Source organism: Neoarius graeffei, chromosome 7, assembly GCF_027579695.1.
Source record: "Neoarius graeffei isolate fNeoGra1 chromosome 7, fNeoGra1.pri, whole genome shotgun sequence".
Taxonomy (NCBI): domain Eukaryota; kingdom Metazoa; phylum Chordata; class Actinopteri; order Siluriformes; family Ariidae; genus Neoarius; species Neoarius graeffei.
Window position 1 is genome coordinate 24,386,404 of NC_083575.1, and position 19,302 is coordinate 24,405,705.

At 40.3% G+C, this 19,302-nt stretch overlaps 1 protein-coding gene across 1 annotated transcript; it reads right to left on the bottom strand.

The window, feature by feature from the left end:
- Positions 1-4,620: 4,620 nt before the first annotated feature.
- perp (p53 apoptosis effector related to pmp22) lies at positions 4,621-9,183 on the bottom strand. Its single transcript, XM_060925437.1, has 3 exons — positions 8,893-9,183; positions 6,580-6,720; positions 4,621-5,812 (listed from the first exon to the last, which is right to left on the bottom strand). The coding sequence occupies exons 1-3, from the start codon at positions 9,098-9,100 to the stop codon at positions 5,601-5,603; spliced, it is 561 nt and encodes a 186-aa protein (XP_060781420.1). The 5' UTR covers positions 9,101-9,183; the 3' UTR covers positions 4,621-5,600.
- Between the last annotated feature and the right edge of the window lie 10,119 nt (positions 9,184-19,302).

The following is a 19,302-nucleotide window of genomic DNA, read 5'->3' on the forward strand; positions in this document are numbered from 1 at the left end:
GTGCCAAATTATTATGGCATGTTACAAAAAATAAAGAAAAAATCAGAGTCCTCGCCTACAATTTACGAGTCCGAATGCAGTTAATGCACAAGTCCGAGTCCAAGTCATCAGTGCTCAAGTCCAAGTCAAGTCACAAGTCCTTAAAAGTAGGGTACGAGTCGGACTCGAGTACTACAAGCCTGTTATGATCTCTTTTATATCATTCCAATTTAACATGCAAATTTTTTTCATTTGAAAGTACTAGTCATGCAGTTTAGTTGTCACAGACCGGCAATCTGACACTTCGTGAATACAATAGTGGGTGTGTGAGGTTTGGTGTGTCACTCATCACTTGCATCGAATCTTCCCTTTTAAATAGAAAGTAAAAAGCACTATTTAAGCACTACCATTGCACGTAGTTTCAATCTACACTGACCTGCAGCATGACGTACTGCATCAGGAATTTGCACTAGTTTGTTACCAGGGTAATTCTACACAAACAGTGTCTTTACGTTTCCAAGACATGTGGATTGTTTTTGTCCAACAGCATGTCCCAAAGTGTTTTATTCCCCACTTACAATGTTTTCAATTTATTATTATTAATGATTCGAAGTTGTCATTGTGTAAGTATTCACCCTCATTGTTGTGAAATCCTTAAAGTAGATCTATTTATCATCAGAAGTCTCATCATTAGTTGAACCGAGTCCACTTCTGTGAAACTGAAGTGATATCACTATAAACACACCTATTTTTTGAAGGCCCTGTATTATTACCCATCCATTATCCGTAACCGCTTATCCTGTGCAGGGTCGCGAGCAAGCTGAAGCCTATCCCAGCTGACTACGGGCGAAAGGCGGGGTACACCCTGGACAAGTCGCCAGGCCATCACAGGGCTGACACATAGACACAGACAACCATTCACACTCACATTCACACCTACGCTCAATTTAGAGCCGCCAGTTAACCTAACCTGCATGTCTTTGGACTGTGGGGGAAACCGGAGCACCCGGAGGAAACCCACGCAGACACGGGGAGAACATGCAAACTCCACACAGAAAAGTCTGCGGGCTTGAACCCAGAACTTTCTTGCTGTGAAGCGACAGTGCTAACCACTACACCACCGTGCCGCCCCATTATTATTATTATTATTATTATAATGATCTTTTTTTTTTTTTTGAGAACGTACACTACCGTTCAAAAGTTTGGGGTCACCCAGACAATTTTGTGTTTTCCATGAAAAGTCACACTTTTATTTACCACCATAAGTTGTAAAATGAATAGAAAATATAGTCAAGACATTTTTCTGGCCATTTTGAGCATTTAATCGACCCCACAAATGTGATGCTCCGGAAACTCAATCTGCTCAAAGGAAGGTCAGTTTTATAGCTTCTCTAAAGAGCTCAACTGTTTTCAGCTGTGCTAACATGATTGTACAAGGGTTTTCTAATCATCCATTAGCCTTCTGAGGCAATGAGCAAACACATTGTACCATTAGAACACTGGAGTGAGAGTTGCTGGAAATGGGCCTCTATACACCTATGGAGATATTGCACCAAAAACCAGACATTTGCAGCTAGAATAGTCATTTACCACATTAGCAATGTATAGAGTGTATTTCTGATTAGTTTAAAGTGATCTTCATTGAAAAGAACAGTGCTTTTCTTTCAAAAATAAGGACATTTCAAAGTGACCCCAAACTTTTGAACGGTAGTGTACCTACAGTAAAGAAACAGCATAATGAAGGCCAAGAGGTGATCAATACGAGTTGAGAACCATAATTCTGGATTGGTTATAAAAATAAAAACCTTTGAACCTTCAGCAATCCATTACGAAAATAAAAATGGCATATTCTAAACTATAAAGCGAATATGGCACCACTGCAATTCTGCCTAGAGGAGGATACTTCTCTGACTAACGCCCTCCGTACCTGGGCGTACTTTTGATAAGTGACTTCTTGTCACAACCTGCACAAGATCATAATGTAAGCTAACCACATTTTGAAACATACAAACAAAAAAAATTATGAAATAATTTGCTTGAACCCTGATTTATCATCACTGTCCCATGTTAGACAAAGTGAAATAGAATTGTTCAGGTAACATGGGAAAATAGTTTGCTTTTTTTTGTGCTGTAGATCTAAAGTACAGCAAGTTAGATTGTTTTACATTACATTACAATACAATAAATAAAGATTTATAAACAAGACCCAGGGAACAGGGAAACGGACTGAATGTGGAGTTTGTCTGAGATGGTTCCAGGAATAAAATGACGAGGATTTCTTAACATACGAAACCTGCTTTATAACGTTTAGGTCTTTGAGCAACTGTATTCGGGAGGTAAGACCAAAAACTCCATCCATCATCCGTAACCGCTTATCCTGTACAGGGTCACAGGCAAGCTGGAGCCTATCCCAGCTGACTATGGGTGAAAGGCGGGGTACACCCTGGACAAGTCGCCAGGTCATCACAGGGCTGACACATAGACACACACAACCATTCACACTCACATTCACACCTACGGTCAATTTAGAGTCACCAGTTAACCTAACCTGCATGTCTTTGGACTGTTGGGGAAACCGGAGCACCCGGAGGAAACCCACGCGGACACGGGGAGAACATGCAAACTCCACACAGAAAGACCCTTGTCAGCCCCCGGGCTGGAACCCAGAACCTTCTTGCTGTGAGGCGACAGTGCTAACCACGACACCACCGTGCCACCTGACCAGAAACTCATCCCCCAAAATTTAATTCTGGCACTGGAAAAGCGTTCTTTGGTTTCTCACGCCTTGTGTGGGGAAAAAAGTTCACTGAGATCATGGTTCGCATTTTTGTGCTTAGTATGGACACTCCGTAGTTCCATGTTCCCTCTCCAGAAATGGTTTTGTACATCATACACAGTCCACACTTAGACGTTCCCTTTGTTTGCCATAGCCTATATTTGTAAGTATTTTCTTATTTAAGTTTCACTCTTATAATTGTTCTGTACAACTATGTTCATAGCCTGTGGGGGTTTTTTTGGTTACTTTTACATACACATTCCTTCCTCATTATTTGTGTGATGCTGTGCAATAACATTCACTACCTGGTGCAATAGTCCATTTCTATTTCAGTTGCCAGTATTTTATTAGTGCAATATTTCTACTTCAGTTGAAGTAATATTCTTATTTAAGTTCCATTCTTATTTGTGTATATTACATACATGGTCTGTGTTTTTACTTTTTTTATTATTATACATAGATATATTCCTCCCCCAATAGGCTGTTTTTATACTTTTATTGCCGTTTTATTCCTATTTTTCTTTTTGTGAGCTGCTGAAACATGTAAATTTCCCCACCGAGAGATGAATAAAGTTTCTTACTTGTGGAAGTTAATTCGATTGAATTCTAATTATTTGCTTTAAAACACGGTCACGCTTTGTTTTTATTTTCACCCAGAAAGTTGCGCCTGTGAGCTTGCTTTTTCCAAGCGACCCTAGTTCCAAACCTTGATGGTGTAAAAACCACAACCCTGATTATAATTTTGGTGAGTGTATTTCAGAGAGTGAATTTTTATTTTGCATTTCTATGGCCATTAAGATCTGCTCCGAACACTACAGATGAAGAAAATTTGAAAAACTAGAACACAAAGGAGGATTAATGGAGGCACATTAAGAGGGTTGGGTTGGTTTTTTGTCTTCAGTTTATTTAGCCATGCTCTCTTTAAACAAAAGACAACCCTCAAGCATTTCAGGAACCGCCCTTTGCAGCACGTTTAAGCATCTCATCTCATCATCTCTAGCCACAGGCAAGCTGGAGCCTATCCCAGCTGACTACGGGCGAAAGGCGGGGTACACCCTGGACAAGTCGCCAGGTCATCACAGGGCTGACACGTAGACACAGACAGCCATTCACACTCACATTCACACCTACGGTTAATTTAGAGTCACCAGTTAACCTAACCTGCATGTCTTTGGACTGTGGGGGAAACCGGAGCACCCGGAGGAAACCCACGCGGACACGGGGAGAACATGCAAACTCCGCACAGAAAGGCCCTCGCCGGCCACCGGGCTAGAACCCGGGCCTTCTTGCTGTGAGGCAACAGCGCTAACCACTACACCACCATGCCGCCCCACGTTTAAGCATTTCCTACAAAAATTAAATTCACTCACAAATCATTACAACCCTTTGGATTGCACTTTTTATTTAAATAAATGGGTGTCCCACTTTACCGTATGGGTGACTAGAGCATGTAACCTTATGTTATACTTCCTGTCACCAAGATATCCCAATGTTTATTTTACTCTCCTAAGGAAACATCTCATATGTGGGGTTACCATTCATCCATCCAGATTAAATAAATTCACCCTGGTCAGGGTCACAGGGGAACCAGAGCCAACCCTTAATGGGACACCATGCAGACACTTCCGCATACTCATTCACACTCAAGGGCAATTTTGCAAAGCCAATCCAAGTACTGGTATGTTTGTGGGAAGTAGGAGGAAACCTGAGTACCTGGAGGAAACCTGAGTACCTGGAGGAGATCCAAACAGACGCAGGAAGAACATACAAAACATTTGATGTTTAAACAAACAAATATTCATATTACAAATCTTTAACTTCTCAAAAGAATAAACGCCAGCATTAAATCAAAAAAGAACACACGCTTGGTATTTAAACAGTCTGTTCTCCCTTTATTATGCATAGGCTTGCAATGAAGACAAAAAGTTAATTAAAACATCTCACACTCTTGTGCACAGCCAGAGTTTAAAAAAAAAAAAAAATGGGGGGGGGGGGGGGGGAATCAGGAAAACCATATATAAAAACTAGAAACCCTTTGGAATATTTTGCATCGTTGCATTGTAGTACAGAAGACATCTTAACCCCTCTCGCTCTCTCATATATTTGTATAAATTTCTGTTAGTGTAAGAAAAAGGCAGTGGCTCTAGCAACATTCATCAGTCCATTCACACCAAACACACAATCTATACAGCATTTGCAGACAGTAGCATTTTTGACTATAAAGTGGAATATTAGAAATTAAATCTCTATTTGATCAACAAGATTGTTTCTTTAAAAAAAAAATTAAATTGTATTTTTAAATACAATTTAAAATGTTAGTTACTAAAACTTCTGTGCAAGTGTACATGAATTAACATTCAATTAAAAGAAGTAGGCCTCTAAAAATATACTCATTTCAAGCATAAGAAATATACAACCAAGTCATTTGTAATTAAACGGTCTTTACCAAATGCTCAGCTGAGTACCTCTAAAGTTTCTATCCTGGTGCTTTGATAAAAACCCGCTGCTTTTGTGGCTGCATGGAACAGAATAAGTAAATCCCATGACAAGACCGTGATTAAAAACTGAAATGTCGCCTTGAAGGAAATAAACGTAGTTATGGCCAGTACTGTCGGAGCACGTATGGTGGAGTTTTGCGAGAACTTAGGCCTTCGTAGGAAAATTCATAATTATAAATAACCCTTACGAAGGCAGAAAATACTCTTCATGTTTCCCGCATTCTCGTTTAGTAAACCCGGGTCCTATCTTGAGCAGATTGTGCCAATTCCTGTTTAGAGATTTAAAAGTATTAAGTCAAATAGTTCTTAGGACAATGGTGCAGTACTTGGAAGGATGGAGAGGGCTTTTAGGGCGACGTGTAGATGTATTTGGTCTTTGCTATGCCGCTGAGCTCATCTTCATAATTTCTCAGGCAGCAAAACAGGATTGCGCAACCAAGCATAATGATGGTGGCGCCCCAGCCGAAACCATACGCCCAGGTGTAGCTGTAGTGGCCTTCATAGATTTGTTCGTTGAATTTCACAGGGTAAATTATCAGAGCCACGATCTGGAGTATCGCTGAAACGACACAAGTCATATGGTTATGTGATCAAAATAAAGAAACAAGAACAGTTTGTTCAAATCCAAAGGGCTATGACTCCCTCACGCCCTCAAAGTAATAAAAATCAAATCAATCAATCAATCAATCAATCTTAAAAAAAAAAAAAATTATATATACACACACACAGGCCCAGTAATGTTTCCACCACTCCTGGGAAGGGCTGAGATGAGACTGGAAGTCTTGTACATACTTGAAACTGCTGCACCCTTTTGGGTGTGTAGCTCAAAAATCTTTCACACAGGAGCAACAGAGATAACATGCCCCACCCTAGTTGTTGACTCACCAAGGACAGGCTATTCCCGCTACACCACCTAGTACAAGACAGAGTGCATGCTGCGACGACAAAATAGCCTGTCTGTTGAGATAGTCATCACATGTTTTGACTACTATACTGATGTATACTCTGGGACCTGTGTGTGTGTTTGTGGACTATGACTAACTTAGTAACCACTCCAAGGCTTTTGGGAACTAGCATAACAAAGCTGAGTGTGGTGATTAAAGGTGCACGACTTCTGTAAATAACTTGGAAAGCGCCCAAGGCTTGCCACTGTTCAGGCTTGTACTAGCGTTATCATTTTTCCTTTGTACAACAGACTTCCAAATGAACTGTTACAAGTGATGTCCCTCATCTAGTTGCTGTTATACAGTGCCAAGAATATTGTTTTATTTTATTTATCTTCTGATAGGACATAGACCATATCTCCTACTTCAAAACTATTCTTACCAGCAAGGAGGAGAAGAAATCCAATCATCGGCAAGAGCGTCAAATTAAGGGAACAGCAGAGTGCCACAAGGGAAACGATGAAGGCGATGATGAGTAAGATAAGGCCGATGATCATCAACGCAGCAACAGCCCGAGCCCATGCTGAGAATAAATATCAAAGCATATAATGTTTTCTGCAAGCACATTATTCAATAAGCACACAAAACATGTTCAAAAAAAAGGTTTGAATGTATTCATAAGGTTCAAATGTATTCACTACGAGTCTTTGGCTCACTGTACATATCGACTTTAAATAAAATGATCTATCTATCCATGTTAAAAGATCCAAGAACTATATGCCGTAAACGTATAGTTAGAAATTCTCAATTTGTTTTGCCATTTTAATTGGAACATATTATTACTGTAAATAAACTTGCCATCAAGCACCAGCCATCCATTACCCATAACTACTTATCCTGTGCAGGGTCGCAAGCAAGCTGGAGCCTATCCCAGCCGACTATGGGTGAAAGGCAGGGTACACCCTGGACAAGTCGCCAGATCATCACAGGGCCACCAAGTACGATTAATGAAATTTGCTCAACCGTGTGAAACTCTTAATTTTAGGAATTTAATTAGGATGTGACTATCAATGCTGGTTGCACATTAATGGAACTTGTACAACATTAGTGGTAAACAGCTTTGGGAGACTTTATACATCATGGGAACGGGCTAGTTTATTTCTTCAAATTCTCATTCATTGTTTCTCGTATAGGCTGGAATGTCATAGGCCCTGTTTATACTTGGTTTTAAAATACGTCTTGGGTGATCGGATCATGAGTGGACAGCCAAAACACCTTGCATCTATCGTGTGCCTCTAAGGTGTCCACTTGTATTCAGTACTACCTCCATCATTTTTCCAGTCACGTCCTTGTCAGGGATGCATTAGTGTTTACACTACAAAAGATACATGGTCAAATGTGTGCAAAGTTCGGCAAGTGGTTTGAACACGTCTTGGTAGTCACCGACACTTGTAATCACCCAAGATGCATTTTAAAACCAAGTGTCAACATGGTCACCGTCTCATGCGTCCACATACTACGAGACAGAGATGGAAGATCTGATTAATGATACATTTCAAGCTCTGGATCACAATTTTTTAAAACCGAGACCAGGAAAAAAGTACCATTAGTTACACCATTTGGCTGTTGGTTTGTCTCACGTCTCCATGATGTGATGATAGGGTGTGGACGTTTGAGACCATGGGACACCAAATACACCCATACACAGGGAGTGCCATTGTCTCACGCGTCCACACCCTAGGTAGTGAAGGTAGAGAACGCATGTCAGACTTTTTCCGGTTGTCTCCAGGTTTAAAAATTGTACGAGTCAGACTTTGTCTACTATCTGACCAATAACACCAGAACAGTTTGTACGTTTGTATTCAGTGGTACAGTAGTTGTGTGTCTGGGTCTGTTCTTCCTATTAACTAACTAACACTAATTTTTGGTCAGCTGGTAGAAAGTCCTTTACTTTTTGATTCATTTGTAAGTTGTTTTGGATAAAAAGAAGTGTGAATACATGTCGTTTGAATCTGAAATTGGGTTATTTATTAAACCGAGTGCCAGAAACAACTACAGACTGTGGACACTACAGAACAAGGGAGCCAACTCCAAACAAAATGGCGGCCGACACCTGAATACAAACAGTCCCCCCCCTCCCTCTCTCTCTCTCTCTTTCTTTCTTTCTCTCTCTCTCACACAAGTCTGATTATTGCTTTAACAAGTTGTCTTTCATACTTTCTTGATTCGAAAAAAAAATTAATCGAATTTATTCAACAGAAAACGAAGTTACTTTTGCGGTGAGAAAAAAAATTAAAATAAAAGCGATAAAGGAAAAATTTCCCATTCGGCATCTGTTATCAATCATAGTAGGGTATAAAACGGTTTCTCAAATAAACCTTATAAACACACACAAAATAATAATAATAATAATAATAATAATAATAATAATAGCTAATATTTTATGTCGAAAGTGCGAACGCGTGTTATACAGCTAGCTCATAACTTCCCGTCAGTGTGTTTGAGGTCGCGTCTTAAACAGCATACTGAAGTGTTTAACTGTTATGGAACATTTAACTACAAAGTGAACATTTTACACACTATAGGACGCGGTTTAGGACAAAACCGACAGGTCAGACACCCGAGCCGTGAAGGTGAAATAAAGTTAGCTTGTTGTTTGAAAGTTAATGGCTGGGTTCCAGTCATCAGGAGGAAGTGTAATGTATACGGCACTAAATTAAAAACGATTATTATTATAACTGTTGGTTAAACTTACCGAAGTTGTCAGTGAGAGATTTTCCGGTCCAGACGTCATTGCGGCCTCGGTACTGAGTCCACATATTGGCATAATGGGACTTGGCGTTTTCATCCTCCACCCATCCGGACTGAGCCGCGATGGCGATTATATCAAAAATAATGGCGAAAAGTAGGAGAAGAGGCAGAATCCACCTGCATCGGGGATAAGCGATACCACAGCGGAACATGTCTGAAAACAACAGTGTGTGTTCAGTGCTTGGAGTGTAAAACCCGACTGGTTTGTTCCTCCTGTTGTCTCTCAATAAATTCAGTCGGTGCTCCACCCAGTGTAACCTGAACACTGGGAGAAATGGGCAGATCCACTTTCTCTGGCTCTTGGTTTGTTCTTTGTGTGTGTGTGTGTATTAATCACTGTATTTGTATTGTGTTGCTGTTATTTTCAATAAAGATTTAAAAAAAAAAAATCCACACACACTTCCTATCCCCCCCACACACACACACTTGTTGACCTGCTTTTTCACTTAAGGCTTAATGACTATGAAAATAAAAGCAGATTATTTACAGATATAAAACAATACGATTAAAAAGATTGCAAAGATTAAGTACACGGATACACACTACCGTTCAAAAGTTTGGGGTCACCCAGACAATTTTGTGTTTTCCATGAAAAGTCACACTTTTATTTCCCACCATAAGTTGTAAAATGAATAGAAAATATAGTCAAGACATTTTTCTGGCCATTTTGAGCATTTAATCGACCCCACAAATGTGATGCTCCAGAAACTCAATCTGCTCAAAGGAAGGTCAGTTTTATAGCTTCTCTAAAGAGCTCAACTGTTTTCAGCTGTGCAATCCTAAAGTTAGCAAGTCAACTGCCATAAAAGCATTACTGTAAGAGTCCAGAGCGTCTTCCAAGTGTGACTTTTGACTGTCCATATGGGGCCGTCCTTTACAGGAGCGATGTGATGAGACTCCGACAAGACATAGGGCATCAGGATGGATCAGGCAGGTCTGAAGAGCAGAAGAGGTCAGCATCTCAATCTCAGACAACAGATATAAAACGACACAAGAATTCAATATTTTTATGAAAGTGTTCTCTACCTGGTTTGACTCTTTATTTGTCAGCTCAAAGTAAAACAGATTTAAAAAATAGTCCTAATCTCTGCTTTTCCTTGTCACTGAGCTGCCCTGAGGTCTACAGCCTCAAAGGTTTTGTTGTCTTTCACCTGGAAACAGGGTTTCAGGCACCTTTAACCAGATTTAAGGCAGAGGTTCCCAGCCTTTACTTCTAAACGAGGAAATAAGTAAAATCAATCAATCAATCCACAGACAAACTATACAATTTTTTGGCTCATTTTATGGGACACAAATGTGTCCAGTAAAATTCTAGCGAGGATGTTTTATTCAGGGTGCTGTAGTGGTTAGCACTGTTGCCTCACAGCAAGAAGGTTCTGGGTTCAAGCCCAGTGGCTGAGTGACTGTCCATATGGGGCCGTCCTCCACAGGAGCGATGCGATGAGACTCCAACCAGACGTAGGGTATCAGGATGGATCAGGAAGGTCTGAGGAGCAGAAGAGGTCAGCATCTTGATCTCAGGATTGGCATGTACAGTGTTCAGCGTAAATGAGTACACCCCCTTTGAAAAGTAACATTTTAAACAATATCTCAATGAACACAAACAACTTCCAAAATGTTGACAAGACAAAGTTTAATATAACATCTGTTTAACTTTGTAATGGAAACTTCTAATAAACACTTCAGAACGCTTAGCAGTTGTCTTTTCAGTTATTTATTATAGTAGATCATATAAAACAAAGATATAAAACAGGAAAGGAAAGAGGAGAAGAAGAAGAGAAGAAGACACCACTTCAGTGATGCTGAGAGTACGTGCACTCTGAGTTGTATCTTAGTGACTGTTATCTATTATACTCTAAAAACATTCGCTTGCTGCTCGCGTCTTCACGTGATTGGCTCAAGATTTTCTATGAAGCTTTGTTAAAGGAACAGTCCACCATACTTCCATAATGAAATATGCTCTCATCTGAATTGAGACGAGCTGCTCCGTACCTCTCCGAGCCTTGCGCAACCTCCCAGTCAGTCAGACGCAGTCAGACGCGCTGTCACTCCTGTTAGCAATGTAGCTAGGCTCAGTATGGCCAATGGTATTTTTTGGGGCTGTAGTTAGATGCGACCAAACTCTTCCGCGTTTTTCCTGTTTACATAGGTTTATATGACCAGTGATATGAAACAAGTTCAGTTACACAAATTGAAACGTAGCGATTTTCTATGCTATGGAAAGTCCGCACTATAATGACAGGCGTACTAACACCTTCTGCGCGCTTCGGCAGCGCATTGATACAGAGCTCAGATATCAATGCGCTGCCGAAGCGCGCAGAAGGTGTTAGTACGCCTGTCATTATAGTGCGGACTTTCCATAGCATAGAAAATCGCTACGTTTCAATTTGCGTAACTAAACTTGTTTCATATCACTGGTCATATAAACCTATGTAAACAGGAAAAACGTGGAAGAGTTTGGTCGCATCTAACTACAGCCCCAAAAAATACCATTGGCCATACTGAGCCTAGCTACATTGCTAACAGGAGTGACAGCGCGTCTGACTGTGTCTGACAGACTGGGAGGTCGCGCAAAGCTCGGAGAGGTACGGAGCAGCTCGTCTCAATTCAGATAAGAGCATATTTCATTATGGAAGTACGGTGGACTGTTCCTTTAAAGTGTGCACCTGGCGTGCTCTGGTGTGTGCAGATGGATGCATAGTTAGGGAGAACTCAGACACCCTGCTTATCACCAGCCAAGGCCACAGAAAGGCGATTACAGCATGTGGAAAAACAACTTTTCTCAGTATACTCGGCCACTTGAGTTCAATACAGAGAATAGGAATGTTCATTCACTAAATTTCCCTCACAACTGTATGGGCTCAGGAACACTTCAGAAAACCATCGTCTGTGAAAACAGTTCATTACTCCATCCACAAATGCAAGTTAAAACCAGATATAAAAAATATCCAGAAACACCGCCACCTTCTCTGGGCCCGAGCTCTTTTATGATGGACTGATGTGAAGTGGAAAACTGTCCTGAGGTCTGACGAATCAAAAGTAGAAATTCGTTTTAGAACTCATGGACACCACATCCTCCAGGCTAAAGAGGAGAGGGACCATCCGGCTTGTTATCAGTGCACAGTTCAAAAGCCAGCATTTGTGATGGTATGAGGGGGCATTAGTGCACATGACATGGGTAGCTTGTACATCTGGGAAGGTATCATTAATGCTGAATGATATATACATGTTTCAGAACAATATGCTGCCATCCAGACTAAAGGATGGCACAGGGAGAACATGCAAACTCCCTTCAGGGAAGGCCTTCCTTCTTTCAGCAAGATAATGCCATATATTAAAACTGCATGGCTCCATAGTAAGAGTCTCGGTGCTAAACTGGCCTGCCTGCAGTCCAGACCTCTCTGCTATTGAAAACATTTATCGCATTATGAAGCACAAAATACGACAAAGGAGACCCCGAACTGTTGAGCAACTGAAATTGTATATCAGGCAATAATGGGATGACATTTCTCTTTCAAAACTACAGCAATTGGTCTCCTCAGTTCACAAACATTTATAGAGTGTTGTGAAAAGTAGAGGTGATGCAACACCATGGTAAACACGCCCCTGTCCCAAATTTTTTGAAACGTGTTGCTGACATCAAATTCAAAATGAGCATATATTTTTCAAAACCAATAAAATTTCTCAGTTTCAACATTTGACATGCTGTCTTCATACTATTTTCAATTAAATATAGGGTTTCCATGATTTGCAAATCATCGCATTCTCTTTTTATTTATGTTTTATACAGTGTCCCAACTTTTCTGGAACAGGGGTTGTAGATAAAGAGAACCCAGTTAAACAAATGAGACAAAAATATTATACTCGGTCATTTATTTATTGAGGAAAATGATCCAATATTACATATCTGTGAGTGGCAAAAGTATGTGAAGCTCTAGGATTAGCAGTTAATTTGAAGGTGAAATTAGAGTCAGGTGTTTTCAATCAATGGGATGACAATCAGGTGTGAGTGGGCACCCTGTTTTATTTAAAGAACAGGGATCTATCAAAGTCTGACCTTCACAACACATGTTTGTGGAAGTGTATCATGGCACGAACAAAGGAGATTTCTGAGGACCTCAGAAAAAGAGTTGTTGATGCTCATCAGGCTGGAAAAGGTTACAAAACCATCTCTAAAGAGTTTGGACTCCACCAATCCACAGTCAGACAGATTGTGTACAAATGGAGGAAATTCAAGACCATTGTTACCCTCCCCAGGAGTGGTTGGCCAACAAAGATCACTCTAAGAGCAAGGAGTGTAATAGTCGGCGAGGTCACAAAGGACCCCAGGGTAACTTCTAAGCAACTGAAGGCCTCTCTCACATTGGCTAACGTTAATGTTCATGAGTCCACCATCAGGAGAACACTGAACAACAATGGTGTGCATGGCAGGGTCAGAAGAAGAAAGCCATTGCTGTCCAAAAAGAACATTGCTGCTCGTCTGCAGTTTGCTAAAGATCATGTGGACAAGCCAGAAAGCTATTAGAAAAATGTTTTGTGGATGGATGAGACCAAAATAGAACTTTTGGTTTAAATGAGAAGCGTTATGTTTGGAGAAAGGAAAACACTGCATTCCAGCATAAGAACCTTATCCTATCTGTGAAGCATGGTGGTGGTAGTATCATGGTTTGTGCCTGTTTTGCTGCATCTGGGCCAGGATGGCTTGCCATCATTGATGGAACAATGAATTCTGAATTATACCAGCAAATTCTAAAGGAAAATGTCAGGACATCTGTCCATGAACTGAATCTCAAGAGAAGGTGGGTCATGCAGCAAAACAACGACCCTAAGCACACAAGTTGTTCTACCAAAGAATGGTTAAAGAAGAATAAAGTTAATGTTTTGGAATGGCCAAGTCAAAGTCCTGACCTTAATCCAATCGAAATGTTGTGGAAGGGCCTGAAGCGAGCAGTTCATGTGAGGAAACCCGCCAACATCCCAGAGTTGAAGCTGTTCTGTACGGAGGAATGGGCAAAAAATTTCTCCAAGCCGGTGTGCAGGACTAATCAACAGTTACCGGAAATGTTTAGTTGCAGTTATTGTTGCACAAGGGGGTCACACCAGATACTGAAAGCAAAGGTTCACATACTTTTGCCACTCACAGATATGTAATATTGGATCATTTTCCTCAATAAATAAATGACCAAGTATTTTTGTCTCATTTGTTTAACTGGGTTCTCTTTATCTACTTTTAGGACTTGTGTGAAAATCTGATGATGTTTTAGGTCATATTTATGCAGAAATATAGAAAATTCTAAAGGGTTCACAAACTTTCCAGCACCACTGTATGTCGGAAGAACCTTCTAATGTTTGGTGGTTTCAACACACATTTGCCTGAAGCATTGCTGGAAGAAATTCCAGTCAATGCGTGGGTATGACTTAAGCATGAGTGTGATGAAAGGACTAATAGTAATGTTCTTTTGACTCTTCCGAGCTTTGCTACATGTATTGATTTACTCTTAACTGCTTGGGTGTGAAAATTATAATAAGTGCAATGAATAAAATTCCTGAGAAATTTCACCCTGATGAAATCATTGATGATACACAAGCTATTAAATCATGAACAACAATTAGGAAATCTCATCTCATCATCTCAATATCTCTAGCCACTTTATCCTGTTCTACAGGGTCGCAGGCAAGCTGGAGCCTATCCCAGCTGACTACGGGCGAAAGGCGGGGTACACCCTGGACAAGTCGCCAGGTCATCACAGGGCCGACACATAGACACAGACAACCATTCACACTCACATTCACACCTACGGTCAATTTAGAGTCACCAGTTAACCTAACCTGCATGTCTTTGGACTGTGGGGGAAACCGGAGCACCCGGAGGAAACCCACGCGGACACGGGGAGAACATACAAACTCCGCACAGAAAGGCCCTCGCCGGCCACAGGGCTCGAACCCGGACCTTCTTGCTGTGAGGTGACAGTGCTAACCACTACACCACCGTGCCGCCTGCTTGCTTATTCATGAGATGGAAATCCAGTTATCTAGCTTACTGTTTACACTGATCTCTACGTAAAATATCTGGATGCTCATAGGCTCATCAGATTGAAGCCATCTGGCTGCCATATTACCACACACATCGGATTGGTACAGCCATATCTCTGCCTAGGAAGCTACACAAAACTGGACATGTTATTCATGTAATTGTTGAGGAAAAAACCTACAAACAACAGTGACATTACCAAGAACTGGACGTCCCTCCAAAACTGATGAAAAGACAAGACGAAAACTGGTCAGAGAGGCTGCCAAGAGGCCTACAGCAACACTGAAGGAGCTGCAGGAATTTCTAGCAAGCACTGGTTGTGTACTACATGTGACAACAATCTCCCGTATTCTCCATATGTCTGGACTATGAGGTAGGGTCAAAGAGAAACATCCAGGCCTGGCTAAATTTTGCAAAATAAATAAATAAATACATACATACATCGACTCTCCCAAAAGCATGTGGGAAAATGTGTTATGGTCTGATGAAACCAAGGTTGAACTTTTTGGCCACAATTCCAATAGGTATGTTTGGTACAAAAACAACACTGCGCATCACCAAAAGAACACCACACCCACGGTGAAGCATGGTGGCAGCAGCATCATGTTTTGGGGTCGTTTTTCTTCAGCTGGAACAGGGGCTTTAGTCAAGGTGGAGGGAATTATGAACAGTTCTAAATACCAGTCAATTTTGGCCCAAAACCTTCAGGTGTCTGCTAGAAAGCTGAAGATGAAAAGGAATTTCATCTTTCAGCATGACAATGGCCCCCAAAAAGTTTTGGAACGGCCCAGCCAGAGCCCAGACCTAAATCCAATTGAAAATCTGTGGGGTGACCTGAAGAGGGCTGTGCACAAGAGATGCCCTCACAATCTGACAGGTTTGGAGCGCTTTTTCAAGAAAGAGTGGGCAAATATTGCCAAGTCTAGATGTGGCAGGCTGATAGACTCCGACCCAAAAAGACTGAATGCTGTAATTAAATCAAAAGGTGCTTCAACAAAGTATTAGTTTAAGGGTGTGCACACTTATGCAACCAGCTTATTGTACATTTTTTAATTTTTTATGTTTTTCCCCCTAACAGATTTGTTTGTTTTTCAATTAAATTGTACAGGTTGTAGGTCGGCGGCACGGTGGTGTAGTGGTTAGCGCTGTCGCCTCACAGCAAGAAGGTCCGGGTTCGAGCCCCGTGGCCGGCGAGGGCCTTTCTGTGTGGAGTTTGTATGTTCTCCCCGTGTCCGTGTGGGTTTCCTCTGGGTGCTCCGGTTTCCCCCACAGTCCAAAGACATGTAGAACAGGATAAAGCGGCTACAGATAATGAGATGAGGTTGTAGGTCACATTAAAGGTGGGAAAAGTTTGGAAATTATTTATCGTGGTCTCTTTTTTTTTTACATCAGAAAAACCTATCATTTTAATGGGGTGTGTACACTTTTTATATCCACTGTACATACAGTGCATGCATAACAGGGAAGAAAACAAAGTGTACATTACAACATGACAGAACAATTCAGGTTTCCATAGAGATGGAGACAGCATGTGGGTGAGGGTCCACAAAAGTAATGTCATTTCCTGTTTCCCGGAGACATGTGACCCCTCATATACAGTTCCAGATCAGCAATAAAAACTAACTAACTAAATAAATAAATAAATACATTATATTGCACAGAATGAAAAATTAAATGAAACCAGTCATGCAAATAATGTATGGATCAGAGAGTGACATGTAGATATTACAAATTAACTATTTAGAAACAGATTGATACCAATCCGTTGCTATAGTTACAAATTATGTAGAATCAAAGAATCATCAAATAGTGACAAAATTAAACAAGTTCTAAATTACAATTTAAAGCATAATTATAACAAAACAATAAATTATTCTAATACTCCAGAAATATTTCCAAACAAATTAATATTTCCAATACATTAAAAATTTGCTACAATTTTTTTTTAGAAAACCTAAAAAGCATCAGGCAATATCTGTTTATAGCTATATGAAACAAAAATAAGATCACTATAACAATTCAATAGTATACAAATCCAATGTGTCTTAAAGAAAATGAGATCTCATCTCATCTCATTATCTGTAGCCGCTTTATCCTGTTCTACAGGGTTGCAGACAAGCTGGAGCCTATCCCAGCTGACTACGGGTGAAAGGCGGGGTACACCCTGGACAAGTCACCAGGTCATCACAGGGCTGACACATAGACACAGACAACCATTCACACTCACATTCACACCTACGGTCAATTTAGAGTCACCAGTTAACCTAACCTGCATGTCTTTGGACTGTGGGGGAAACCGGAGCACCCGGAGGAAACCCACGCAGACACGGGGAGAACATGCAAACTCCGCACAGAAAGGCCCTTGCCAGCCATGGGGCTCGAACCTGGACTTTCTTGCTGTGAGGCGACAGCGCTAACCACTACACCACCGTGCCGCCCCAGAAAATGAGATGCGAGATATTAATGTGAGCACTGAAGAATAATCTCTAAGTTATTGAACTCTATCAGGATCGATTCATGTGTGATGTCAATTATGTGACCAATAAATACTGTTAATACATGACTGTGAGAAATGAAGAGAAAATGGCAAATAACATGAGAAAATAATCCTGTTTCAACAACTGTCCGAAATAGAAAGGAAAAAGAACTACACAAAAGAGAAAGATATACTGTATCAGAGAAAAACTGGAATAATCTCCGTAAAAATAATTATACTAGAGCTATACTACAATGATCAGCAGTCCATCTTTTCAGATTTACCATTAAAAAAAATTTACAAAGGTGATTTTCAGTTACAACAGTTATTATTGGTTAATTAATCAACCTGAAGACCCCCCTCGCCCTTTGATCTTGTCATCAGATGACGCAGCTCATTACCTGAGATGGAATTTTTTAGCACAATCAGCAATTTGAGGAAAACCCGGACATTCTCATCGCAGGTAAGCATGGTGGAAAGATCATGGACATGTTTTTACTTCTCAAATTCACCGATATTTCATGATCTCCTTGTTGAAACCTACTTTGTTTCTTACTTTCATTTGACAGTCGCCATTTTGTATCTAAACGTGCGTTTGAGAAGTCACGTGAGGTGCCGATAATAGTGATCACTTTCACTGGTGCCCACCATTATCGACACCCTGTGGAATTAAGGGACATTTACAACTGTTATGGATCGATCTTTGTGTAACATTGTTGAAGTAATTGAAGTACTTTAAAAAAATAAAAGTGCTGTGATTTATAATAATTTTTTTCTGATTCATAACAGAACGGAATGTTTATAGAGTATTTGGAATCCGATTGCAGTAAATAGAATTAGACCAGAATTAAATATCTAACATATAAAAAATTATATGCTTGAAATATTCAGATTTTTCTATTCCATTCAGAAATTTTTTTTTTTTTTGGATTTTGTTGCAATTTAAAAAAGTCGACCTTTGACCTGGATGTTCATGCGGTTACAGTGTCAATTGCCTGTTGACATTTATTGGTAAACTACAAAACTAGAAATTAATACACACAACAACAAACGATTAACAAAATGTGATCTACGAAAATACTTTGAAAGCGGGTAGAAAGTGGAACAAACAGATTTTCTGACAGGTTAAACATTATCAGTTCATTTGTTTACAAACATTAGAATTACTTCCTCATTTACGTACAGTGGTGCTTGAAAGTTTGTGAACCCTTTAGAATTTTCTATATTTCTGCATAAATATGACCTAAAACATCATCAGATTTTCACACAAGTCCTAAAAGTAGATAAAGAGAAACCAGTTAAACAAATGAGACAAAAAATATTATACTTGACCATTTATTTATTGAGGAAAATGATCCAATATTACATATCTGTGAGTGGCAAAAGTATGTGAACCTTTGCTTTCAGTATCTGGTGTGACCCCCTTGTGCAGCAATAACTGCAACTAAACATTTCCAGTAACTGTTGATCAGTCCTGCACACCGGCTTGGAGGAATTTTAGCTGATTCCTCCATACAGAACAGCTTCAACTCTGGGATGTTGGTGGGTTTCCTCACATAAATTGCTTGCTTCAGGTCCTTCCACAACATTTTGATTGGATTAAGGTCAGGACTTTGACTTGGCCCTTTCAAAACATTAACTTTATTCTTCTTTAACCATTCTTTGGTAGAATGACTTGTGTGCTTAGGGTCATTGTCTTGCTGCATGACCCACCTTCTCTTAAGATTCAGTTCATGGACAGATGTCCTGACATTTTCCTTTACAATTTGCTGGTATAATTCAGAATTCATTGTTCCATCAATGATGGCAAGCCGTCCTGGCCCAGATGCAGCAAAACAGGCCCAAAC